This window comes from Astatotilapia calliptera, chromosome 22 (genome assembly GCF_900246225.1).
Source record: "Astatotilapia calliptera chromosome 22, fAstCal1.2, whole genome shotgun sequence".
NCBI lineage: Eukaryota > Metazoa > Chordata > Actinopteri > Cichliformes > Cichlidae > Astatotilapia > Astatotilapia calliptera.
The window spans coordinates 14,772,141-14,797,621 of NC_039322.1; the positions used below are offsets into that span (position 1 = coordinate 14,772,141).

General features: G+C 38.6%; 2 protein-coding genes across 5 annotated transcripts in view; one reads left to right on the forward strand and one right to left on the reverse strand.

The window, feature by feature from the left end:
• Positions 1-6,310: 6,310 nt before the first annotated feature.
• LOC113014897 (relaxin-3 receptor 1-like) lies at positions 6,311-9,877 on the forward strand. The gene is made up of 2 exons (XM_026156705.1): positions 6,311-6,364; positions 8,410-9,877. Exon 2 carries the CDS (start codon positions 8,537-8,539, stop codon positions 9,740-9,742), a length of 1,206 nt encoding a protein of 401 aa, XP_026012490.1. The 5' UTR covers positions 6,311-6,364; positions 8,410-8,536; the 3' UTR covers positions 9,743-9,877.
• A 6,411-nt stretch (positions 9,878-16,288) lies between these two features.
• syngap1a (synaptic Ras GTPase activating protein 1a) overlaps positions 16,289-25,481 on the reverse strand; it is a 55,989-nt gene continuing 46,796 nt past the window's right edge. For 3 of the 4 annotated variants that reach the window (XM_026155790.1, XM_026155793.1, XM_026155791.1), the window contains 2 exons: positions 22,957-23,029; positions 16,289-20,087 (listed from right to left, as the gene is read on the reverse strand). In XM_026155790.1, the coding sequence (XP_026011575.1) occupies positions 20,061-20,087; positions 22,957-23,029 (100 nt within the window). In that variant the 3' untranslated portion in view covers positions 16,289-20,060. The remainder of the gene's footprint in view (positions 20,088-22,956; positions 23,030-25,481) is intronic. The other variant, XM_026155792.1, reaches the window with a different exon arrangement.

A 25,481-nucleotide genomic window follows, 5' to 3' on the forward strand; every position in this document is an offset into this window, starting at 1 on the left:
AAATAAAAATCTTTACTGCAGACACTAATTTTACTAATTTAATAATACTGATTTTGTGTTGTGAGATTTATGGGTTTCATTCTTTCATAGTGGTACTTGGGAGAGCTTGACATTTTTATCAGGTGGTACACGCTGTAAAAAGTTTAAGAAACACTGATAAGTGTATGTGTGCTTTTGGAAAACATTTAAAGTTGCGGTACAGAATCTTTGAAACAAGCTGGCTTGAAACATTTTTAGAATATAAACAGAGCACTCTGCTTCTCTTTACAGCTCCTCACACCACCAGGGCACCGTTTGGCACTTTCTGATAGTGTGCAAATGTGGCGCACGTACTGCGGCAGTCATACAGACAACTGGACGGTCCAAAAGTTGGTCTACCCATTACTGGCTGAGGTTTTAGTAGAGTTGTGTCTGAACCACATAAAAATATATTATTAATTTTAATCTCCCCGATCAATTATAATGTTATGTTGGAATGTTGTTAAAGAGGGTCAAAAATGTTTCAAACCAGTTTGTTTTGCAGATTCTGTATAGCAGCTTTAATATAGGGAGAACACAACTTCCAGACTGTATGAGTAAAATAAGGTTTTTTCTCTTTGTCAGTTTGCAATGGCAGATCGTGGCTCAAGAGTTGGCAGTTCGCCTTGTAATCGGAAGGTTGCCGGTTCGAGCCCCAGCTTGGACAGTCTCGGTCGTTGTGTCCTTGGGCAAGACACTTCACCAGTTGCCTACTGGTGGTGGTCAGAGGGCCCGGTGGCGCCAGTGTCCGGCAACCTCGCCTCTGTCAGTGCGCCCCAGGGTGGCTGTGGCTACAATGTAGCTTACCATCACCAGTGTGTGAATGGGTGGATGACTGAATATGTAAAGCGCTTTGGGGTCCTTAGGGACTACTAAAGCGCTATATAAATACAGGCCATTTTAATAGTTTCTGTTTTGCCTGTCACTGTTCCCTGTCTGTTTTCTTACCTGGTTCTTCCTGACCTTGTACTTTCTCCTCACATTCATCTCTTTCCTCTCTCCCTCTTTGGACTGAAAATCATACACAAATAGATTGTATTCAATTAGATGAAAAATTACATTAATATGAAAAAATACTATTAAGATCACTAACAAAAAGTCCTCTCTCAGTTTACTTTCAACCAAAAGGAAAATAACCAAACCACGTGAACATCTAATAAAAGATATAAATACACATCCAGTCATCCACCCATTCACACACACATTCACACACAACAGGAGTTCTAAGGTTAATGGGCATTCGGTCAGTTAGCTAGTTAGTATCCATTTAAAACAGGACAGTGGTAAAAACAGTAGGCTACGGACAATTTTAAGTTTTAGGTTTTAAATAGCCTGCATACATTTCAATGGGAGCAACAGGACGGTCAAATGTCGCTGATTTTACTACAGTGTAGGACTTGTTGTAGGGTAGCAAACATCGCCTGAAAACAAGTTTTTTTACACCCAGGTTACCTGGGTGTAATGTTTTTCAGCTAAAAAGAAACATGTTCTGACTCCTACCTAACTATATAAAGAGTAACTGAAGGTTAAATGCAGCTAATATGTCCTGTTTTAAGCCAGGCACTAACACCTCCGCTCCGCAGCGTCTCAACCACCATCGCTCTGGCAGCAACGGTGCTAGAGCCAGAGTAGGGGAGAGGCGAGCTGGAACAAACCATTTTGGGAGGGGGGTTCTATACTTTTGTTGTTAAAATGTTATGTCTCAACCAAGTACTGTATGCTTTTTATATTTTTAGCAGTGTGTCACACAAACAACAAATATTGTCAAAAAAAGTAAGAAATCTTTGGGGTGCTTTGATTCATTTTGGGGATGCTGAAGCACCCCCAAAAATGGGCTAAAATCGCCCCTGATTTAAAGTATATTAGAAGCATATAAATTAAAAACTTCCTCAAATAAATGGTATAGATTTTAAATGCTAATATTTGCATATACAGTCGTTCTATTACATTTTATTTACATAGCACCAATTTAGAACACGAGCCACCTTAATGTACTTTATATTGTAAGGTAAAGACCCTACAACACCAGAAAGAAACCCCAACAATTACACGAACCCCTATGAGCAAGCACTTGGCAACTGTGGGAAGGAAAAACTCACTTTTAACAGGAACCAGGCTCAGAGAGGAGGAGCCATCTGTGAACAACTGGAGATTTTAGCAGCTAGCAGTCTTTTTGAGTTTGATTAAATACAGCAATGGTGTATAGACTCACAGAGTGAAAAGACGTGAGAGAAACATCAATCGGAAATCATCAATCTGTTTCTAATGATAGAGTTAATGCAAATGTCAGTGGGGAAGCAGAGAGAAGCACAACATAAAAGTAATTTGAACCTCTACTTTAGTGAAGGACTTGAGTAAACATACCACGTTACTTTCCTACTACTTATCCAGGTGTTTTGATCACTGTAAAATTAAGAGTACTAATTAATAGAGGCAGACAGTTGATGCAGGTGCTACTTTGGGGGCAAAAACTTTATTATTGCATGTTTTTCTTCTTTATTCTGCTAGAAGAATGTGACAAATCCATAAGCTGAACAGTAATGTGTTTATTTAGACATACTGTTTAGTGAAAGTCTGCTAAATTTTTACCATGCCTTGACTGTACAGCACAGCAGCTTGTTTAGAACATGTGGGCCAAATGTCAGAGATTTTCACAAATGAGTTACCTTTTGAAATCCTTTAAATAGATGACGTAAGAAACAAACTCTCTGTCATGCCAGTTCCAGCAGTATTGGGATCTATGGCAGTGAAGCATATTTTCAGAGGCCATATTCTGCAGCATATCTGTCATACTGAAAGTGAGGACATATTTCAGTAACTCCTTGATGTTTTCATCCCAACCTTATTTCATTTGGCCACTTGGGGGTGCAAAAAGACTGCTTTTATTTCCAGTCATCAAGTTGCTTAAAGTACTACTACTGCTACTTATTTCATATTGTGTAAATCTACTATGCAGTATATGTACATCTATATATGTTAACATAGGCATTGATTATTAATGGATGGCTCATATGAGTGACTGACAGACATGAAAAATGAAAACTTAAGCTATGGGAAGGTGTAAAATATTCAGTTTGTTTTTTATGCTATAATGTGTCTTTCCACGACTTTGTTCACACTATCAGAGGCATTTCTCATAGTCTAGGCTCCCCAGTGATAGGCTAGACTATCTGAGTTATAGTCACCACAACATACAACTGCAAACATTACTATAAAGGTGAATCGATTTCTCTTTTTCAAACAGTTTTAACAGAAACATAACTTTACAAGCAGTAGCGGTGTTTGATACGGGCGACACGGGCGGTTGCCCGGGGCGGCATCGTGGTGGGGGGCGGAATCACGTGCATCGGCAAAAAAGAAAAATAAAAAAATTGCTCGGACCCATGCTGCCCCGATGTCCTGCCAGCGCATATTGGGAATGGTATAGGCACCAATCGGTTTTCTGCCGCCCATTTGCTGGGAGTAAGGGCGCCCTCCGTTTGCGAGGTGCGCCTGCTGCTTGCGGCACAGGGAGGAGAGGGCGGGGCGGCGGTGGATTCTCAGACCGGCTGGAGCAGCATCTTATAACCAACCAAAATAAAACTAAATAAAAACAAACTAACAAACACGAAAACACCAGACATTGTGATACAGACTTATAATTTGCACCGATGTTTTTTCGAAATTCTATACACGAAAAGTGAGCGCGAGAGCCCTCGGTGCGCCTGCTTGCTGCTGAAGTCAAAGTAAACTTTATTGTCATCTCCGCTACATACAGCCCAGTATATAGAGACAAGACGACGAGGCTCCAGTTACAGCAGTGCAAGTAAACAAACAATATATATAAGAAGTTTGATGATTTAAAGTCTCACACACAACCCGTGGAAAGGGGAGTGTTCGCCCAGGACGCCAAATAGGACCACCACTGTTTACAAGCAGTTATTTTGGGGTTGTTTTGTAGGTTTTAGCCACATGCACTGGTCCCAGTAGAACAGCAACAATTTAGTGAATACCGTGTGCATTTCATTTTAATTATGTAAGAATCTCCAAGCTGCCCATTGCTTTCATTTTCAAACGTATTGATTTAGTATCACTGAATTTGAATGTTAATAAACTGCACTTACCTTACATGGTGCTTTTTATTCCTTTTTTTTTATCCTACTATCTGATCACTAAAACAACTTTTTATGGTCACTACAATACCTCAAGTTTCGTTTTTAATTTGATTTTTTTTTCTTGGTATACTTTGCATTTATTGCCATCAATAGGATTACTATATCTCATTAAATACTAAAGAAATAGAAAAACAACCTCAAGTAAAAGTAATAATCTGCAAAATCTGCAGGCTATTGAAGCCTCAAAGTAAATGTGGTCAGGCTGCATGTTGCTGGCTCAGGCATTTGACACTAGGGGACTCACTCAATCACGCTCTCATTTACATTTAGACTCAAGTTATCTGCTGTTTTCTCATTTTTACACAGGGTGGCGACAAAGCCATGTCTCATTCTGCCCACAGACCTTTGTGCTCCCTGAGGCAACTCAGCTGGCACGCTCAGAGATGGACACACCATTGTGGTGTAGGTGGGATCCATACACTTAAATAGTCCTAGATTTATGGCACCACTGTGGCAACTGTGGGAATTAATAAGTAAATCCCATTGAACTACATTTAAGTGTATTTATCACATCTGGGTATCTGTTTTGTTTGTTTGACACTGGGAAGAGTGATTTATTACCATGTTTAGTTACTGCTTTGGAGGCCCGCCTGAAACACTCAGTTAGATAAATATTTTCAGATTTGGAAATACTCACATTCTTCCGATGATACAAGATCTGCAGGAAATTATCCGGAAATTTCAGGGGATTGCTTAAGCTTAGCTTGGTGCAATGTCTGCAAACAGGATGAAACTTTTAGCCTGGCTCTGGTAAATGTTAACAAAGACCATCTAACAGCTAAAGCTCAAATGATAGCACAGCATATAATCTTTCACAAAACCATAACCCAATGTTTTCAACATTTGTGTTTAATGCAGTTTAATAAGAACACAGAACATAATAACTGCACAGCTTTGGAGATTATTATAGACAAGCCCTGGACAATAACTAATCTGCTATTTTAGTTTTTTCAAAATATTGTTTGCAAAGTTCTCACACAGCTCAGAATCCTCTTCTTTTGTCGCACTATTAAGATAAAGACCGGTCACTGAGGAAAGTACACAGGCTGGAACTAGCATGCAGTTCCTGAAAACCTGTTGCTGGCAGTAAAAACAGGAACACTGAGAGCTGCTTGTTTTGTTCAGCCAGTTTATGGCGATGCCTCAGCTTAGACAGAGCAGCATAAATCAATTTCCCCACTCTTCCGCTTTTTCCCACCTAATCTCATTTCGTAGGTCACTGCTGATGTCCCTTCCACTATCAACAATTTGTAACAAAGAGTCATCTCGGCTGCTCAATCTAATCTCCAAGCAATGACTCGGATATAAATAGAAGAAAAAACAAGAATACAAATTAATGCTGTTGTACTTTTGTGTTCATAATCTTGTGCTCATAATCAATATGTCAAACACATTGTTACCTGTAGCCGCCTGGCAAAGATCCTTAGAGGAAGATTAATCATTCAAAGTTATAGGATTCTGTGGAAGAAATTTACAGGAAAACTGTAGCCTTTTGGAGCTAAATCAAGAACTACCGTATGGTCTATATACTGTTGCTTTAGAAAAGAATAGCAAGTAAGAAATGTCTAAATGCTAAAATGTAGTAAAGCAAGAACTGAATAATTGAAATGTTATTACTTTTTTTCTCAAGAAATCTAAATGTGGATTTTATGTTTTATAAAATCTGTTATTCAGAAGTTTTTGTAGTAAAATTAATAAATCAATTTACAAATTAAAAGACAGTGTAAGAAAAAAATAATTCAAGTTTATAAGCATGTCTCAGTTCTTGCTTCTTTACTTTACAATCAATGTCTTTTGAAACCAGTCAAAGAACAATTACTCAATAAGTAAGTACTATAAATACTAAAGTGTAAGTGTATCTACTATGATACACTTGCATATATATGCAAGTTGGTGAAGACTCAGTGGTTTATCCTATCATCTTAAAGAATATTCCTTGCTCCACCTAGAATCAGGGTCATTTATGTCCATTTAGGTATATGTGGAGCTTCTGCAGTGTGACTTCGCGTGGAAGGGACGTTTCTTAGTGTTTCGAACTTTTTAGCTGATTCTGAATATGCAAACTGAAAGACAGAATGGGGTGGAGCTGCATGCACTCAGAGTGGGTTGCATGGACATTCTTGCTGTTGTCTGACACGATGCAACAGAGGCTACAAAAACCTGCTGAAGACCTGCCACCTTTTGATAGTCGGGTAAGATATAATTATGTAAATTTTATTTCTATTTATGAAGTCGTGGGTAAAAAACTTTATAACAAGCTGAACTGGATAATTACCGTAATCAAAGACACAGTCTTTGTGTTTTATTATACCCTTTTCAGTTGCAAGGTGGGATATAAATGTAAGCTTGGCACTGTGCCAGTGTTTCTAACTTTTCTTTAAAAGTAAAGTCCTCACAAGAACAGGGAAACGCGTTACATCTGTCTGCTTCTCTCCTGCTTACTCACATCAGCCAGCTGATTACAAATCCCCGTTCACACACGTTAAAGGACGGCTGTGCTGTGGCTTCGGCTATGTTCACATGTAAAACCAACGCTCATGGAGAAAGACCGAAGCTACAGTCACACTGTTAAACGTTAGTTATCGGTAAGGTAACTAACTTTTCCTCGTTTTCGACTTGACAACCTTCCAGTGTTGTGCCAAAAAGTATTTCCCGGCATTTCCCCCCAAAACTTAATGAATTTAAACGCTTGATTGAACGAAAATCTTTCAAACAAATCTCTTATGAATGATGTCGTGTCATTTTGAGCAAGAAGGACCATTCCTATCAAAAAGTGAAAGCTTTTTCTGGGCAAAGTGGCTGTTAGATATTATTTATATATCCATCAAAAGTCTCACTGACATTAAAAGTTTATTTTTAAAGACAGATTTAGCCAAGAGGGCGACAGAAACTGTAGCAACTAAAACTCACAGTTCAATGATCATATTTTAATCGACAAAAAGCAAATCCAAGTTGATTATAATGTAAGTAAAATAATTTTTTGTATATATATATATATAGCGAACACTTTCATTAATTCTTCACACTATTTACCAATATGATTATCTACCCTGATATAACATATTAGATCGAATGAAACACATAGAAAGATTGGAAATCAGGTGTTGGCAGACAAAAAATGGAAAGAGGAGAATGAAGAGATGTCGTGTAGCAATACACACATTACAAAAAAAGGATAATGTTTTAAAAAGCATAGAAACACGTTGTGTTCGCCCCGCAGCTTGTAAATGGGACCGTTTAAAAGATGGCAGATGTTTTTGTTTTTAAAGTCCCCTGTGGTGAAAAATGTTCTGGTTATCAAGAAAACTTAAAAAAAAAAAAAAACTTACGTTTTTAAAATGTTTAGATGCAAATGTGAAAATATTTATTTTACCCCGTATAACACTGATAGCGATGCTCTGTAATGTTTGCCAACACAGATCACATGCTACAGCCTGTAGATTAGTGTGAAATCAAGCTACACAGAACATACGTTTCTGAACTTGGAAAAAACCCCTGTGCATGCGAGACAGTTTACCTCTGCAGGTTGATGCCATGATTTTTCAAGTGAAAATGTTTTTAGATGATAATGTACTCGTATATATGTCTATGTAATTAAAGTACTCGAACAATTAATTCCTCTAAAGCGATAAGAAATTCACTCTAAAACTAAACAACAACAAAAAATTAAATCCAGGAGTGTATTTTAATGTAAAAAAACATTTCGATTCTTATGTTTTCCTTTTCGCTCACAAATAACAGGTCTCCAGGAGATCTGTTGATCTGTTACATAATGAAATGAAAAAAAATTACTGCGCTTGAAAAAAATAAGAACTTATTTTTGTTTAAAAAGAAATCCTTGTTCATCCGAGGGGCTTTTCCGGCTTTGACCGTCTCAGGGTCCCAGTATATTCACATATTGAGGTCATCTCATGCTGCAGCTTAAAACTTGTAAAATTCAAAAGGAATATTTCTTCATCAAGCAACACTTGCAACACATCTGTTATCTCCAAGATAACTGATAAGTGATTTACTAATAAATCGAGCACTTATCGGGAATATAAGCAATGTGAATCTATTTGGCTGTTGTCAAAAAGAACTTTTATTTCATACAAGAATAACTGCGCCATTACAAACTAATTCTGGGGCTTTTCTGAACTCTTTTAGTGTAATTTGTTTATCTGACAGAGCTAATCTACTTATTTGCTCATAAACTCCAGCGCCTATTATGCAGTAATAACTTCCTCTTTCCTTGCAGGGACCGATGATTGTCATCTAATAAACAGACTGCCAAGACTTACATTTTTAATTTATTGTAGTTAAAAAGAGGACAAGCGGACACATCTCGCCATCTTCAGGACAAACTTCACCTTCACTTTGACAAAATGTCAAACATTGACTTGCACAGACTTGAGCTCTACAAAAGCATCATGAGCAGTTGCGGTTCAGGCACATTCTGTAACAACTCTGAGCTGATTTTTCAAAATATGAGTATTTACAACTGGCTGGAGTTTCCTAATCCTCCCCACTGGCTAAGGATTGTCATCTCTGTGGTCTACTTTATTGTGGCTACAGCTGGAATACTGGGGAACTTGTTAGTAATGTTCCTCCTCTACTCTACTCACACCATCACCACAGGCAATATCAATTTCTTTGTTTTTAACTTAGCTGTGGCTCAGCTAATGTTTTCGCTGGCGTTACCATTTTGGGCTGTTGATACTGCGCTGGACTATAGCTGGCCCTTTGGCTTGGGCACATGTAAGGCCGTGTCCTTATTCACTGGGCTGAATGTGTTTGCTAGTTGCTTTTTCCTCACAGCTATGAGTTTGACTCGTTACTGCTATGTGGCAACTGCTCTCAAACCAGGCGCTTCCTTCTGCAGCAGATCCTGGACTTTCCCGCTGGCCACAGCTTTTATTTGGGCCGGAGCGCTCATTTTGGCCGTACCCCGAGCTGTGTTTGCAGAACTGAAAAATGTGGGCCTTGGCAACGACACAATATGCCTGCTCCGTTTCCCTGTTACAACATGGCTCGAAGTAAACCACCTCCTGCGAGTTGTGCTGGGATTTCTGCTGCCCTACACCATTATCATCCTCTCCTACCTGCTTCTGATGCGCTTCCTCTGTCGGCATAAACTGAAAGGCGGCAACTCTCGGCGAAAGACTGATATTTCAAAGTCGGTGGCAGTGGTGGTGTTCTCCTTCTGGGCCTGCTGGTTCCCATACAACATCCTCACGGTTTGGAGAGCCCTGATTCATTTTGACGTGGTTGATATCAGCCCCTCGTTCTACTCGGCTCAAGCGTACTTTTTCCCTCTGGCCAACTGTCTGGCTTTCACCAGCAGCTGCTTCAACCCCATCATCTACTGCCTGGTTAGAAAAGAGTACCGTGCGGCTCTCCTTAATGTGCTTTTCAAATTAAGTTTAGCCATTACGTCCAAGGTGCCCTATGGTATAAATTCTGAGGCGGGGTCAGGGCAAGCAGGCCAGCTGGGTATTCCAGTCAACAGCATTTTCAGCCACACGTCCCAAACTGACACGAGGAGATACGTCCCTCTGTCAACACTGCCAACTGTAACCTCCACGCTGTGAGGTCACAGAAACACTTACACCTTTATGAAACACGATGGAACAAGGATGGATGCTTTCCGAGGTTTCAGTGTGCAATACGAAGGTTTCCCATCTAAGATTGTGCAAGATACATATTTGAGATATGCTGTGATACTAAAGCTGCACCGAAGCTTTTGTGTCTGCATGAAGCTTTGTGCTTTAGTCTGTAACACTTTGTAAAAATGTATTCGCTAATTCAGTATAAATCTAATTAAAAGAGGTCCTGGTAGAGTGCACGCCCCATGTGTGGGGGCTGGGTCCTTCCCGGCTTCCGCCACCAGACCAGACCATTTGCAGCCTGTAACCTGTGTACTGTCTCCCCACTTTCCTGTCATGTAACTATCACTATGTAATTAAGGCAAAAAGGGAGGAGATCCTTCCACTGCCTACATTGCTTTGCCAGGTTGATTGCTTAATCTACTAAAATGAAAACTGCTCAGCTGTATATGCAACTACACTCTCATATAGGGTTGAGACGTGATTCCACGCTTAAAATGTCAAGCAACTCTTGCCCTTTTTTAGCATGTAAAACCGCCACCTGCAACAGCTTTCAGCAATCACACGGTAATTGCTCTAAGAATGGCTCTTTCTAGTGTCTTGTCCAATTTCTTTTCACTTGCATCTTCCAGTTGCTTGTACTATTTCTTAAAACACTATACAATAGTTTAAATCTTATGTGTAGATGTATTTGGAACAGTTAGTCAAAATTGTGATTGTGTTGGTTTTACACTGTGCGAGTCATTTGTTTGAATACAAATAAAAAATAAAATCCATCTTAATCTTAAACTCGTGAGTTTGTATTGTGTGTTTGCTCTTCACTCAAGTGGTCCAAATGATGAGGTGGGGAAACAAAATATTGAGCACATCACCAGTTTTCTAGGTTTTCTAATATATTTCTAAATATGAGATTTACATCAAATTCACACCAGATGTCAGTAACAACCCATCCATTCCACACATGCAAAGAAATCACACATGGCAGATCTTGTAAGGTGATGGGAGCAGGCTTGTTTTTCCAGCACATCCTATACTCAAAAACTGACACACTACTGACTGTAGTGTGGGGGAATTTGTAGGCCAATCATCTTGGCCATTTTTGCACATTCTGTGCTTTGTTTCTGGGTGAAATGTGTATATCCCAGGAGAAATTTGCTCTTTTGTTTTTCAGTTCACCTGTCAAATATGGCTGATTTCTGTGTCTCACTTCCTCACTCTCTCGAAAGAAGGATAAAAATGAATATATGTGATTAGTGGTCATAAAGCAGTCTGACACTGGAGTACGCCACTAGATGGCACTATTGTTTTATCTTTAAAACCAGATGAGGCCCAAACTCACAGCATACTAACATTCACATTTCAGAGGAGGCTGTTATCCAGTGAAAATATAAATTTAGTATTTTTAAAAAATACTTTTTTCAAAGATAGGAAAATATGCTAATTTACTGTCTTGTCTCTTTAACATGTAACAGGTTAGCTTAATAAAAGTAACGGCCTGTTTTACTAATGAAGAAAAGTGTTGATTAAACAAGTAAGGAATAATGCAGTAATAGTGTTACAGTCACTCTGTGGAAGACAGCAGTTGAACAATGCAGCATGACAACAATGTTTGCAACCATGTGCAGTGTACTTGCTTTCAAAGATGGGGACTAGGTGCATGACCAGTTGCAGACAGTTGGCTCTTTAAAGCAACTTTGGTGTTCAACATGTTGATAAAGGGGGTAGTAAGACCGATTCATGTCTGATATCACTTTGCAATTAAATGGGCCAAATGGGGTCAAGTTGGCATCTACGTGCAATCTGTTTGTGATAATGCGGTGATTAAGTGAGATAAATCTGCAAAAATCAGAAATCTGTTGCCATCTGTCGATGTCTACATAGCGAAATCTACCTTTAACAGAAATTCACATTAACTGCTGCCACTCAAAGCCAGACCTTCAAGCTCAAAGGGGGAGCTTGGATTGAAAGTGACTGGACTTGTTTAAGTTAAAGAAGTCTTCGCAAGCTCCTTAGAGTACTATGACCTGGATGACAGAGAACCTGCACAGACATGTCCTCCACAAATAGTGACTTAGTTGTTACAGGATGGCAAGTTAAGAGCAAAATGGCATAGGCACTGGGAAACCTTGCTGTTATATAGGAGTATAACCAGAAAACCACCAGTCTGCAACTAGCTGAGTTGAGCACCCTGTTTAGATGCCTTGGGGCAACTGTTGTTGGGATTTGGTGCTATATAAATAAAACTGAACTGAATTGAAGTTATTGGAAAACCTTTTTCAATCTGTCTGACAGTGATTTTGGTCAGTCTGAGTTGGACCATGGCCTCACTTCACGATTCCTTGGAAACAAGTTGCCTGACACCAGGTGAAATGTGCAATCGCTAGGCAACCAACACTTTATTTTTTCTCTCAGTTGCGAGGAAGTTACCATCCTTTTTTTGTTTTTACTTTAATGTGACTGAGGCATTAGAGGTGTGGATTTTATTTCTTTCAGACTGAGCCTGGCTAGCTGCATTTCTCCTCCTCCTAATTGTCCACTTTCTCCTGATTTATGTTTAACACACAGACACGAGAGTGATTTTTAATGTAAGGACAAGAAAGCAGGAGAATACTGAAATATCGAGCTATTCCCTTAAGATGCTACATTGAGTCCATTACCTTCTGCATTTAGCTATAATCCTCAAGAATGGCCTCAGAAATCCTCATGGTTTTAATTGTATTTTATAAAGCAACTTACCCCGATAAGTAGCTTATGCACGAATTATTTCTGTCAGTTTTTAACGATGCATAGAGAAGTCATCATAAAAAAAGGAGATCTCTCTGTGTTTTCACATTTAAATGAGCTTTATTGACATTGAAAAACATGACTCAATTCACCATGAAGGTGTGGGCTTCTGCAGACATATAAGTGTGGCAATAATTAGCATAAATATATTACAAGCCAACGGGACTTGTGAAGGAGTTGCTGAGAGGAAACCGAAAGAGCAGCAGAAGCTGTGAAACTGATTCACCTTCATTTTCTTGCAGGGTACCAGACATTTGGTTATCTGCAGTCCTTTGGCATCATGCAGATCTCTGATGGAGAGCAGCTGACATCCCATTACCCACTCAGCCATTGAAATGACAAGGGAAAATGCTAAGCCAGGTTGTTACTTGAGGGGATGGATTATGATTAGCCTAGTTGTGACACAAGGAATCTGCGAGTTTGCAGAGGACAAGTTCTGTTGTAGTGCATTTTGACTGAAAATAGTTTGGTCTTTATTCCTTTGTAATGACAAAGAAGCTGGCGAAGCTTCTGGCAGTATATCTGAAAGTTTAAAGCATTAAGAGGTATACATTTGGGAGGTATTATAGCAGCTTGAGTAGCATCAGTAAATATAGATCGACTTTGAGGCCAAGCTTGTCAACATTGGAAGATTTTATGACTTTGCTGAATGCGAAACTAAAATGTTGTTATTGTGGTATTGCACCAAATAAAACACTGAACTCTCATTGTAATTATCTTATACTGTGTCATACCACAGCTGCAGGCAGTTGGCTTAGCACAAAGACTGAAAATAAAAAGCAGCAGCTGGGTCTGCCTAGTACCTCCTTCAGCTGAAAAGCTAATTGATATGTTATATTTGTTTAATTCATACAAAAATTCATTTGTACAATACTATTTTTCATTTTTTTAGAACTTCATTGATTGCCTGGCACCACCAGTCTTTGTGTTGTATAAGAGAACCCAGTTTTCCCAATAACGGAATAAGTGCGCTTCCTAATTTGTAACACTTTTTCTTTAAGAGAAGCATTTGTTTATTCGTTTAGCTCCTTACTTGACTACTTTAGGGCATCAAAACAAGATGAAACCATCTGGAATTTTATCGCCCTCTAAAGATGCCACAAAAAACATGTTTAGCACACACATTCAGCAGCATCCAAAATTATCAGGGGTTTGATATCGTTTTTCTTATGTTTATATTAATTCTCCATGTAACTCTGTGTTTGGACTCTCCTGGTGAAATATTTGGCTCTTTTTAGAAGCAACACGGCTGCTGAGAGTGAACCAAAACAGTAAAGCTGTTCAATAGAGAGTAGAGCTATTGGTTGATATTCTCTGTGGGTTTGTCCTTCTGGATGACCTCTTTCACATTTCACTTAGACATTTCGACTGTTTTTACTATGAAATATTGATTGGTACAGCTGTCAAGTTCATTTACTGAATCTTAATTTTGCTTATTTAAGACAAGAAATGGATTCAGACAGAGGACTGGCACCTCCTCCACAATGAGTGGGAGACTAAGAATGATCTGGGGCTGTGCGTGTGGATTTTTAATCAACTGCTTTACTGAAAAGCTCAGAAAAGGTACCCCAGGCTGTCCCCATAAAAGTCTCACAGTGACTTTTCTGTCTTTTCAAATGTGCTTTTATGGTTCTTAGATATTGAATCTTACAATTCTCCAAACTGAGCGCACAGTCAATTTCAGTATACATATCAGATGTGAATTCGGGGTTTTTTATGTAGCACCAAACAACAACAACAGTTGCTTCAATAAATTTTCTAAAGTAAAAACTGCAGTTTTGGAGAGAAAACCCCAAAAATCAGACAATCTCCTAGGAGAAACACTTGGTGACGGTGGGAAAGAAAAACTCATCAACAGAAAGAAACTTCTGGTAGAACCAGTTTCAGGGAAAAGAGAAGAGAAAAAAAAAAGCACGGGGAGACTGAATAAAACATCCACAGAGAAGATACCGCTTAATGACATGCAGCAGTGGTATATAAACCACCATGTTTATGAAGTTTTTAGGGTCAAATACCGTAACCTCGTTTTTGTCTAAATTTAGAAGTAGGAAATTAGTGGCCATCCAGGCCTTTACATTTTCAAGACACCATAATTTAATTAACCAATTTGCATTATCTGCCTTAACAGATAAATAAAATTGGGTATCATCTGGCTAGCAAAGAAAATATATGCAACATTTCAGATAATACTGCCTAAGGAATGTATGCATAATGTAAAAAGGAGTGGTCCCAGCATAGAACCATGTGGAACTCCATGGGCAACTTTCATGTGTTAAGAAGATTCCCCATTAAGATGGTTGGGATCAAACGTGTTACAGTTCAGTTTAAAAGTAACTTACTCAAGTACTTTAAATAACAGATTCTTGATTAGGGATTTAATAATTTATTTAAATCACTCAGAAAAATCACCTGAAAAATGAATACATTCCCTTTGTTCAAACAAAACAAATCATATCAATCAAGTATACTTACACTAATAATAATAATAATTACAAGCGCAATCATACCTACAATAACTACCATTATAAATAAAACTACCAACATTAAACATCCACCACACAACATCAGGGGACTGGAGGGTATGGCTTATCAATGGGGCATGGCTTATTTCAAAAGAAATGTCAAGTAAATTAAGGTATTACATCCACTAGGCCTAATTCAAGTCAGAAATCCCACTGACTCTATATTTGTGACACATTAGGTCAATTGTGCAGAATAATAGCTGCCAAGAAAAATATTTTGCTTCATTCTAAAATGCTATACATCCATTTTAGAAACATAAATATGTTGATGTTAAGTACCCTTATTTAAAATATACAACATATATAATCTCATTTATTGTCATTTATTATCTTGTGTAGCTGCAGCAAAGCAGCAGTTATTCTCCCTTGGGTCAACAAAGGTTCATACGACGTCTAAAATATGTCATGATTATGTAAAGATAAAGCACTTCTTCAGTAGCATCTTATATAATATTCCTCATCAAGTCTTGTTACAGTGGGGCATTTGTCACATTTTTTTTATTTGGACCAAGAAAATAAACTCCTCTTCCTCTTATGTAACAAACGCTAAAAGGGAAGGTGTAAATTAAACTATTTGTAAGAATGAGATGAGAGCAGAGAGCCAGCCCAGATAAAAGCAGAGCGGTTGCTTTAGCGTTAGCACAAACCCCTCATTTAATGCGCTCTTTGAACTTTGTGTTGCTTCGGCGTTGAAATTTGTAGTTCGCTATTCTGTGCGTCAAATCTCTGTGTTCCTCATAACACCTGAGAGTCAAATACCTGGAACACGCTCAATCTCATCCCACGATTCAAAAAACATTAGTATGACTGCAATGCTAATGGCACTTAAATACAATAGCAAACAGGACAGACTTTAGAAACGGTCCTGCGATGGCAACGGTTTCATACAGGAAATCCAAAAATAGAATTAAGCAATTAAACAAGCAAAATTATAACTAGTTTGTTAGCAGTAGCTTTAAAATAAAAGGAGGATTTTTAGCTTAATGGAATAAAGTACCCTCTCAGGTAACGTTACGAAACAGAAAAACAACCTTAAATTTCAAAGGGAGATGAGGGGAGGATTTCAGAGGTAGCACACTGTACCACTGCAGCTAATACAGAGAAAGTTTTCAATAATACATGGGTATACCATTTTATATATATATATATATATATATATATATATATATATATATATATATATATATATATATATATATATATATATATATATATATATATATATAATATATTCTCTAAAAACATTTTTCGCAGATTATGGATTGCAGCTTCTTGTAAAGTGAAAACAGAAGTGCAGTATAACATTTCAAAATACTGTATTGCAATGCAGGCCAGATAAATAAACGTATATTTCCAAAAGAAGACTGCTTAAAACTGCAATCCAGCATTTGTTGAAAGCACCACTGCTAGTTTGGTTACACAAAGTAGGCGAGCTATTAAGACGAATCTCTTGTCGTATTTCATCTGGAGCAAAAATGAACTTAATCAGCTGTCGTCCCACGAACGCAGCCGCAGCGCTGCAGTTTCTGGATTGCAGCATTAAGAGTTAGAATAATATAAGAATCAAATTCTTTTTTTAAACCACAACTTCAACATGCCTGAAGGCCTACCCTTGATTCGAATACATTTTACATATAAGAATAGATATACATGAAGCTATTTTATACAGTTCTGGTAACATAAACATTTAACTTTGTATCATTGATATTTATCTTGAAATAAAATGTCTTTTTAAAGGCAAAGAGGTTAGGATAAATGATATCAACCATGAAATTTGCAATGTAAATGTTTCTAACATACAGAGTTAACCAACACACTGCTTATTAATTCATCACCTGACTACAAAAAGAAAAAGACATTTAATATACAAAGTTTACAGCTTTTTTGTATTGGCATTGTTATTTTGGGCCCTGTGGCACAGACTGTAAGGCAGTCAAATCCTATGCACATATACTACATATCCCTGCTTGTAAACGTCTTATTGTTCAGTTGGTTTCACTGTGTCCTCTCTCGTTTCTCGGATTTCTGACCATTTCTCACTATACTCCCATGTTGTATAATGCAAAAGGCTGAATGCCACACTCTTCTGGAAAAAAGCAGAAGAGTCAGCAGGTTGGATTAAAAAAGATGCCTTCCAATTAGAAAGCCGTGTCAAAGTAGTTTTCTTTTTTTTGTAAATTTTGTTTTTTGTACATCAGTATATCTGACAGCAAACCGACTTGCTCGTCCTTGCATTTAAAAAGCACATGCAGAACTGTTGCACACCTATGCTTCAGAGACATTAAACACAACAGATGAGTAACTCACTACTTGTTATATAAGATTTGCGTCCGGGTGCACGTCTCGTTTTAAGACCATGTTTGTTAAATTTTCTTTATTTATATTTCACTTTTCAAACCAGGGTTACAAAGTGTCAAGCAGCAAAATCAACACAAAAAAACCACATTAAAAAAAAGATACACATAAAAAAAAAATACCAGGCATGATAGGCTGGTTTAGGCCAAGTTAGAACCACTATGCTCAATGAAATATTCCTAAAGCCTAAGGTGATGCTTTCAAATGGACATTTTGCATCGCTAAGAGCAAAAAGAAAAACCCAAAATAAATCCAGTTTACTTTGTAAGAGAAGCATCAGCCTAACACTGTTTGATAATCTCATCATGAAAACGGTTGCTGGTTAATTTTGTTAGTTCACTGAATTGCTCATTATTGCAGTTCTACTTGAAAAGAGCACACAGGCAATTAAGGTAAGCAATTAAGTTCCTATGAGGTCAGGAAAACTGTGACGAGCTGTGTTAGTGTTATCTTTTCAAGACATTTCTGAAAACATATCATAAACAACAAGAAATTAAGTAGTAACATGACTTAGGATCTGCTGGAAGTTAGCACAACAAACGTCCCAGACCTTTAGGCTGTTTCCGTCTTTATTAAACGTGGGGAGAGGTTAACCTTTGGACCATTAAGTTATAGATCACTTTCTTTAAAATGTTAAACTAAGGCATCGGCCTTGGCCAGGGGAGTTAGGTAGTTATTAGGAAGGAAAAACTGTCATGTCCCCAGTCCCAGTTTGTAGCACAAACCCTGGGAGTCTTCAAAGACCTGTGTTTCAAAGCAGGATTTAGCCTCATCCAGGTAACTTGAGGCTTTGCCCTGGATTTCATTATTACAAAAGGCGCTAGACTTTTAACCCGTGTACATCACCTTGGCAACTTCTGCTGCTGACCTGCAGTCCAGAGCAGGTTATCTTTGAGATCAGAGATCAACAAATACAAAATCAGTAAAGTATCAACCAATTCACTATTCCTGGAAGATCCCTCAGAGCACCTATTTGTACTTGTGGACTTTATACCAAATTATATTTTAATATTTGTTGCTCTTAGACCCTTGAACACCAGCTGCAGGAATAAAAGCTAAAACCATCCTGTAAGCAACAATATTGATTTAATGGCGTATCTATCAGATTTCCCTGTGACTCAGTGACAGAGCACTGATACTGCTTCAGATAGGTTCAACTTTCTAAATACAGCAGGTCTTTCCAGCCTCACTAAAAAAAGCACTTAAAGCGTACACACATTCATGCACTGCTTTTAACACTACTCTACAGCGCCTTTCTACTGTTTTGTCTGCAGCTCTGTTGCTTTACATCTGTATTGTGTTTAGCTCTTCATATTTTTCTAATATTATAGTTTTGCTTACTTTTGTAAAATCAGTCGCTCTGCTGCTAGTGGTCTCATGGCTGCTAATGCCACCCCTTTAACGTAAACGTAGCTAGACGGATAAACTCTGGGTGAACTTATTAAGTTGATAACCACCTTGATGTGACCGCTGAGCCTGACTGCAAATGTTAGGGTAAGTGAAGCCAGATATCCTGGGTATGCTTAACTTGCTCCGTAGCACAGGACTTGGTTCAAGCACAGATGGCATCACTGACAGGATCACTTTCTCTGATCAGCCACACCAAGAAGGCTAACTAGTTCTCTCACACTGTATAAAACTGGTGAAGTGCATCTTTAAACCAAATGTTTACATTCTCCCATAATTTTTCTTTAATGCTGCGTTGAAACACTTTGTAGCACTGTTTTGAAATGTTAGATTTACTGTAGTTTATCACAATTATCACTATTAATAATACTATAAAGTTAATTTAAGCTTATTTTTGTAAAGTATTCGCCGTTATTGCAAAGATTTTAGTAGCTTTACGAAATAATTTTTCTGTACACTGAAAGTCAAGGCTTTACACTGCGTGCCAGGACAAAGTAAACCAACGAGAAGATTCAGATTGTACTTAAACACTTAAGGTGACTGTAGGACTTGTTTGGCATCTTTTTAGATGGAATGCATGGACTAAAAAGGATGCAAAAAATCATGATAACCACCTTTTCTTTTTCTTTTTTTAGTGAAAATACTTTTGCAATGACAATATTTTACTATATGATTTCACCAGAGCCAAATAGTAAAATATGTCTTTGCTTGGGCCCTGCATCAGAGGATAACAGCTGGCAAATGATTCGACGCCTGTCGCTCGTCACAGGCGTCACCATGAAGGGATATTGTGCTTATAAAAAGCCTATTTTACATTTTGTCTGCAGCCACCTTAGCGAGAAGAAACCGTGCTGCGTGTAGGAGGGAACACCGTGAGCACATCTTTATCCCCCAGAGTTTTGCACACCTCTTCTTACTTTTTTCCCGATTAAATAAAGAAACTCAGTAGGTATAGTATTGCCATTGTTGTGGCACTGGCTCATAAGAAGATTCACTTCCCACATTGGTCCTCGTGCTAAGCTGATTGTCAAGTTCTGGTACAGGCTAAGTTTGAATATGTGCAATATTTTTTTTTTTTGTCATTATTTATTTAAGAATGTGAGTTGACGCCTCCAGTAGTCCTGCTGGATCCACTGCAGAGCTTTGTCTTGATGGGGGTTGTTAGAGAAGGGTCTGAGTCAGTCTTCTTACACTGAAGTGACCATCATGAACTCTGGTCACTTTGGAACTGGCAGTCAGGATCCATATCCCTGGCTGATAGACTAAAGGGAGAGAAAAAGGGTCAAATTACTACTTTTCTTCATTTAAATCTTCATGAGGGTGGGAAATAGGATTTCCAGCTGAGAGTTAGATGACAAAACTGATACCACACATGTTTGTATAGCATATAAAAAGCTGGTTAGCTTTGTTTAGCACAAAGACTGGTAACAGCTACTGTGGTTCTGTCAAAATCTGTTAGCTGGTAGGCAGTAGGTGCTTTCACAGTGCAGAGACTTTTTCAGAGTCACTGTCAGTCTTTATAACTCAATGTACTCGATTAATATTAGGTCGTTAACACAAAGTAAGTACTTATATTTAATGCACAAGAGTTGCCAAAGCAAAATATAAAATGTTGGTTAGCAATTACCCCTAACTTGCTACTGGCCATCTGCTATAACAAGAGGTTATGTTATGGTATCAGCTGCTCTCAGGTCAATACAGCACTTCAGACCTCCTATTAGTGATGAGAATGCAAATACAGGGAAAAAGACTTCCAGGCTATTTAGTTCACAGGTTGCACTCCACAGTTGGCAGTCACAGTCAGGTGCAGTACTGTGCAAACACATCTTGAGCCACCATTCATTTCTTTATATTTTGCTAGAAAAATTGAGAAAAGGTGCAAACTTATTAAACTTATTAAATGGACATAAACCAAAAACAGAATGTACAGTTCTAATGATCTTTAAAGTCAATACTTGGTAATGACCACCTTCATTTTTCAGCACAGCCTGAACTCTTGTAGTCAGCTATCTTGTAGTTTCTTAAGTAGTCTTCAGGAATTGTTCTCCAGCCTGCGTGAAGGACATTCAAAGATCTTTTTGGGATGTTGGCTGACTTTTGTTCTGTTCATCTTCAAGATGATCTCACATTGCTTCAGTGATGTTGAGGTTCAAGCTCTGTGGAGGCCAATCAGTGACTGAGGGTGTTTTATTGTTGTTCTATCCAGGTATGAATTTACTGCATTGGCAGTGCTGAAAAATAAAGCCGCTGCCAATCAGATGACTTCCAGATGATATTGCACGGTAGATCAAAATTAATATTTTTCTGCACTAATGATTCCATCAAATTTGAAAAGATCCCCAACACAACTAGCTGTAGACACAGACTGTTGTACCTCTCTTCTGACCGCCTCTGTAAACACTGATGATCACTTTCAATCCAGTTCTTGTGTAATTTGTCATACCTCAGTCTTTTCTACCCATTTCCCTTCCTTAAGAATGGCCTCTTGGGTGGCCATCCTTCCATAGACATCATTTCTAATAAGGCTTCAAATGCCTGATGAATCAGCTGAAGGGCCAGATGCATCTCTCAGGTCTTGTCAGGTCTTTGCTGGATTTTTCCTGTTTCTACAAGACATGACTTACTGTTCATCTGCTGTAGGTAGGTTTTTTTTTTAGGCCTGACACTTGTTTTTTCCCCCTCCACACTACACATCATGCCAAGATTTCAGCTAATAGCTCTTTTGCAATCACCTTGTTGGTATAAAAATACTGTTTTATGCCCATCAAACTGTGTTTTCATTGCCATTTTTTGTAGATTTAACTGAAGAAATTGGCACAAATTGTGTATGTAAAAAAAAACCTCATAAAGAACTGAGGGGTGACTCAAGATTTTGCACAAGACTGTAGCCACCAGAGAGGTTTGGACTGAAAGCAACTATTGCAAAACAACCAGCAGAGGTTCCAGACCAACACATAACCTACTATTCACTTTTAATCTAGAGTAAACCAAAACAATGCAGGCTCAGTTTCATAGATTTTTTTTTAGTTTGATATTAGCTTTAATCCAAATCTGCTGTTAATACATCAATAATGAGGCTTCTGAGGTGCATGAAAGACACCTTGGAAAAGGCCAGAGTAGCTTTTTTCCCCCCAGTTTCCAGTCTTGGTGTTAAGCTAAGCTAACGTTTGCTAGCAGCAGTTTCAAATCTTCTATAAAGATTTTTTTTCCATCTAATTCCTTTGAAGAAGGCAGACAAACATGTCTTAAACCATTTGTTTAAATTTCAGTTTCGGTCATGAGGAGGCTCATCGTAATTAGCACAACTCCCCCGATCTGAAGGAATAACATTTCTCAACACATTTATTCTTCTTCAGCGAGTATTTACCCCATGACAGCACTTTGAGCTAAAAGACTAATCCTACTTAGCGCTTAGCCCAAATGAAACTGTTTTACTAGGGTCTAAATTTGGTTGCAAGGTTTGATTGTTTTTCCTCATCACTCACTCACATTTGTTTGAGAAGTCTGGTGTAAAAACATTTACAATCTCACAGCAGGCCCATTGAAGATTTCTATGTGTGGTCTGTATTTTCGAGAGGCTATTTTTACTGTTTGCTCCTGACACCGAGAGCTTCAAAAGAAGGTGACAGTATATTTTTAAGTACAGCACATTTCGGCACTAACTCAGCAGCCGCGCGCAGCCTCTTCACCTGCGTCACCATTCAGCCCACATGGTGCATTCATGAAACCAAGCCCTGAAGGATTACTGTGATGCTGCTGGTGAGTCACAGTCAAGGTTTTCTAATGATGAATGCGTGTTTTTGTGGTAAATAACATTCGGTTTCTGTGTTGAAGACGTGCTATTCCTTCACATAGACACACTCAGTACATAAACCCCAGGTGTTGATTTTGAGAATCAGCGCCATTCCCCCTTCAGGCGTGTGCAGTAAATGGTAAGATGTGATTTCAGATGTGACATATGTACTTTTGAAAGATGGGGATAAGCGGCGTGTATGACAGCTGCAAACTTTTCCCCTGCACTGGCTTTGCGGCAAATGCTCTGGATGTGATGCAAGAATGAAGCAAAAGTGTTTTAGGACATGACTGGATTAGCGAATAGGGATGATAAAAGAGGTAGACACAGGCACAAACCTGGTCTGTGAGGATTCGAGGCTTAATATCAGGAATGGCACCCCCTCTCAGCTCATCTTCCACAGCCATGAGTCTGACAACAGGGAAATAGAAACAAACATACCGGTTGACAAAAATAGAATAATGAAGCCGGTGTTCTTCATTTTTACTGTAGGATTATGCGGCCATATGATGATATTAAGGTCTTGACATGTTTGTGGGCACATTCAGCCATCCTCAGAGCTGCCTGAAGCTGAATCAGAGCCTCCGGAGGCTCTGATTCAGCTACTGAGGAAGTTCACATTCAACTGCGGAGATAGAGAATTTGTGAAATGAGTGTGTTTAAGACGGTTAAGTGTACACCCATCTTTTCATATGGTTTCAACCCAATGAGATGACATGTTAGCTTTGTGCATTTTGTAAAAATGTAGCTTTCAGAAAGGAATTTATTGTGGTACACCAGCATCTCATTAGTTATAAACTCAACTTCATTCCAAGTAGTATTTGCCCCAAAGCTATCATCTTTGTTATTCTGGCCTGGTTTCCTCCTCCTTTTAATACTTACTACAGTAAAATCAATGAGTGTTAAATAACTTGACACATAACCACACCAGAAGTGTTTACATTGATATTCTAGTTTAATGGGTGTGAAGTTTCTGGCATTAGTTATATTTAAATGTACCACATTTGGGAATTATGCCTAATTTGCTTTGTGTTTGAAGGTTTGAGATTATCTCGACTCTACTCAGCAAGTAAACGGTACCCTGTGGAAACAAAAGTCTGATGCCATTTAACCAATGTGGAGAAAGGAGAAAAACAAAAATAAAACAAGAACAATAATGATGCTGTGTATGCGAGTCACATCTCAAATGGTGGAAAACTGCAAAAACAAAATTAAAGAAAATACTGGCAGCTCTCAGTGCTTCTCCTCAGCCCCCTGGTAGATGCAATTATGATATCAATTTCAAAATCCTACCTTTTTCTTCATCAAACTCACAAGATTATTAGAAAACTTGACCTCTGTCCTTAAATTTGAGAACACTGAGAATCAAACTCAGAATAATAATGAGTTTTAGTAGATGCACCTATGGTTTCAGTTTTAAACTCTAATGTCACCTCGTTCTGTAGTTATGGCATTCACCAATACCCCATCAGTCTTTTACTGCTGATATATAGCAGCCGGATAGATGTAGTCATACTAAGTGTTAGCAACATCAGGAAGAAGGAACATGAGAAGCCTGAGAAATACCAAGGGCTGAGAGAGGAGCTTGAGAAGATGTGGAGGGTGAAAGTAACAGTGGTCCTAGTAGTAATCGGAGCACTCGGTGTAGTGACTCCCAAACTGGGCGAGTGGCTCCAGCAGATCCCAGGAACAACATCCGAGATCTCTGTCCAGAAGAGCGCAGTCCTAGGAACAGCTAAGATACTGCGCAGGCCTCTGGTAGAGGATAAAAGCTTGAAAGATACTAGGCCACCCACAGGACAAGTGTGTAATTTTTACATATATATTTTTTTCTTTTTTAAGTACTACACTACACTACACTCTTCATACCCTTTCTTGGACTTATTAAACAGAGCCAGCTGCTGATTGGTGAATAAACCTCCGATTACAGGTTATGCACAGCCAATATGAACGGTCTCCCTCGCTGTTAGTTTTTTTAATTTTCCTGCAGTTTTTGTGACGAATGACACATTAGGTGGGAACGGACCATTAAAGTCTAACCACTCGCACAGATGGGATGTTTTAGTCTAATGCACTAGTGGCACATCTATAATAAATCTGTTTCCTTCGTTCTTTAATGCATTTTGTTTCATGCAGTGCTCCCAAAATTTCAGCCTTGCATACTTGTGAATATACAGCATGTATGTATAAGAGTGGCGTGTACATAGGTGGACTACATCTTATGCAGAAGGTGCAATGTGAAACAGATACAACTCTGCAAGGTGGTGTCAGGGGAGCATCGGATGGCAGTGTGTAGGTTGACACACAATCGAGAAGAGGAAGTGAGTAAAGACAAAGATTAAGTGATGGAAGTTGAAGAAGGAAGAATCCTGCACAGTGTTGGATGAAGAGTACAAAGGTGGTTGACATATTTGATGTGGAGATATCTAGGAGAGAGGGCAGAGCATTTATTGACCAGAGTGGTTAACTCGATTTTAGCACATGAGATGTCTAAGGAATGTAGAAGACATGCACTAGAACCAGTTTTAAAGAACAAGGGCGATGAGAAGAGATGTAATAACTACAGGGGGTGGAATAAAGCTCATGAGCCATACCATGAAGATATGGGAAAGAGTTGTTGAAGCTAGGCTGAGAGGAGGCTTGGCGTTGGTGGCACTAACTATAAGACAAGTGGTGGAGGTGGAACAGCTGAAGATAAGATTTTCATTGGAAAGGACCAGAATGGACAAGATTGGAAATGACTACTTCAGAAGGATAGCTCGGGTTGAGCTTTCCAAAGAGGCAAGACTGACATGGTTGGACATGTGCAGAGGGAGGATTGTAGATCCATCGGATAAGAGACGCTGACTATGGAGATGCCAGG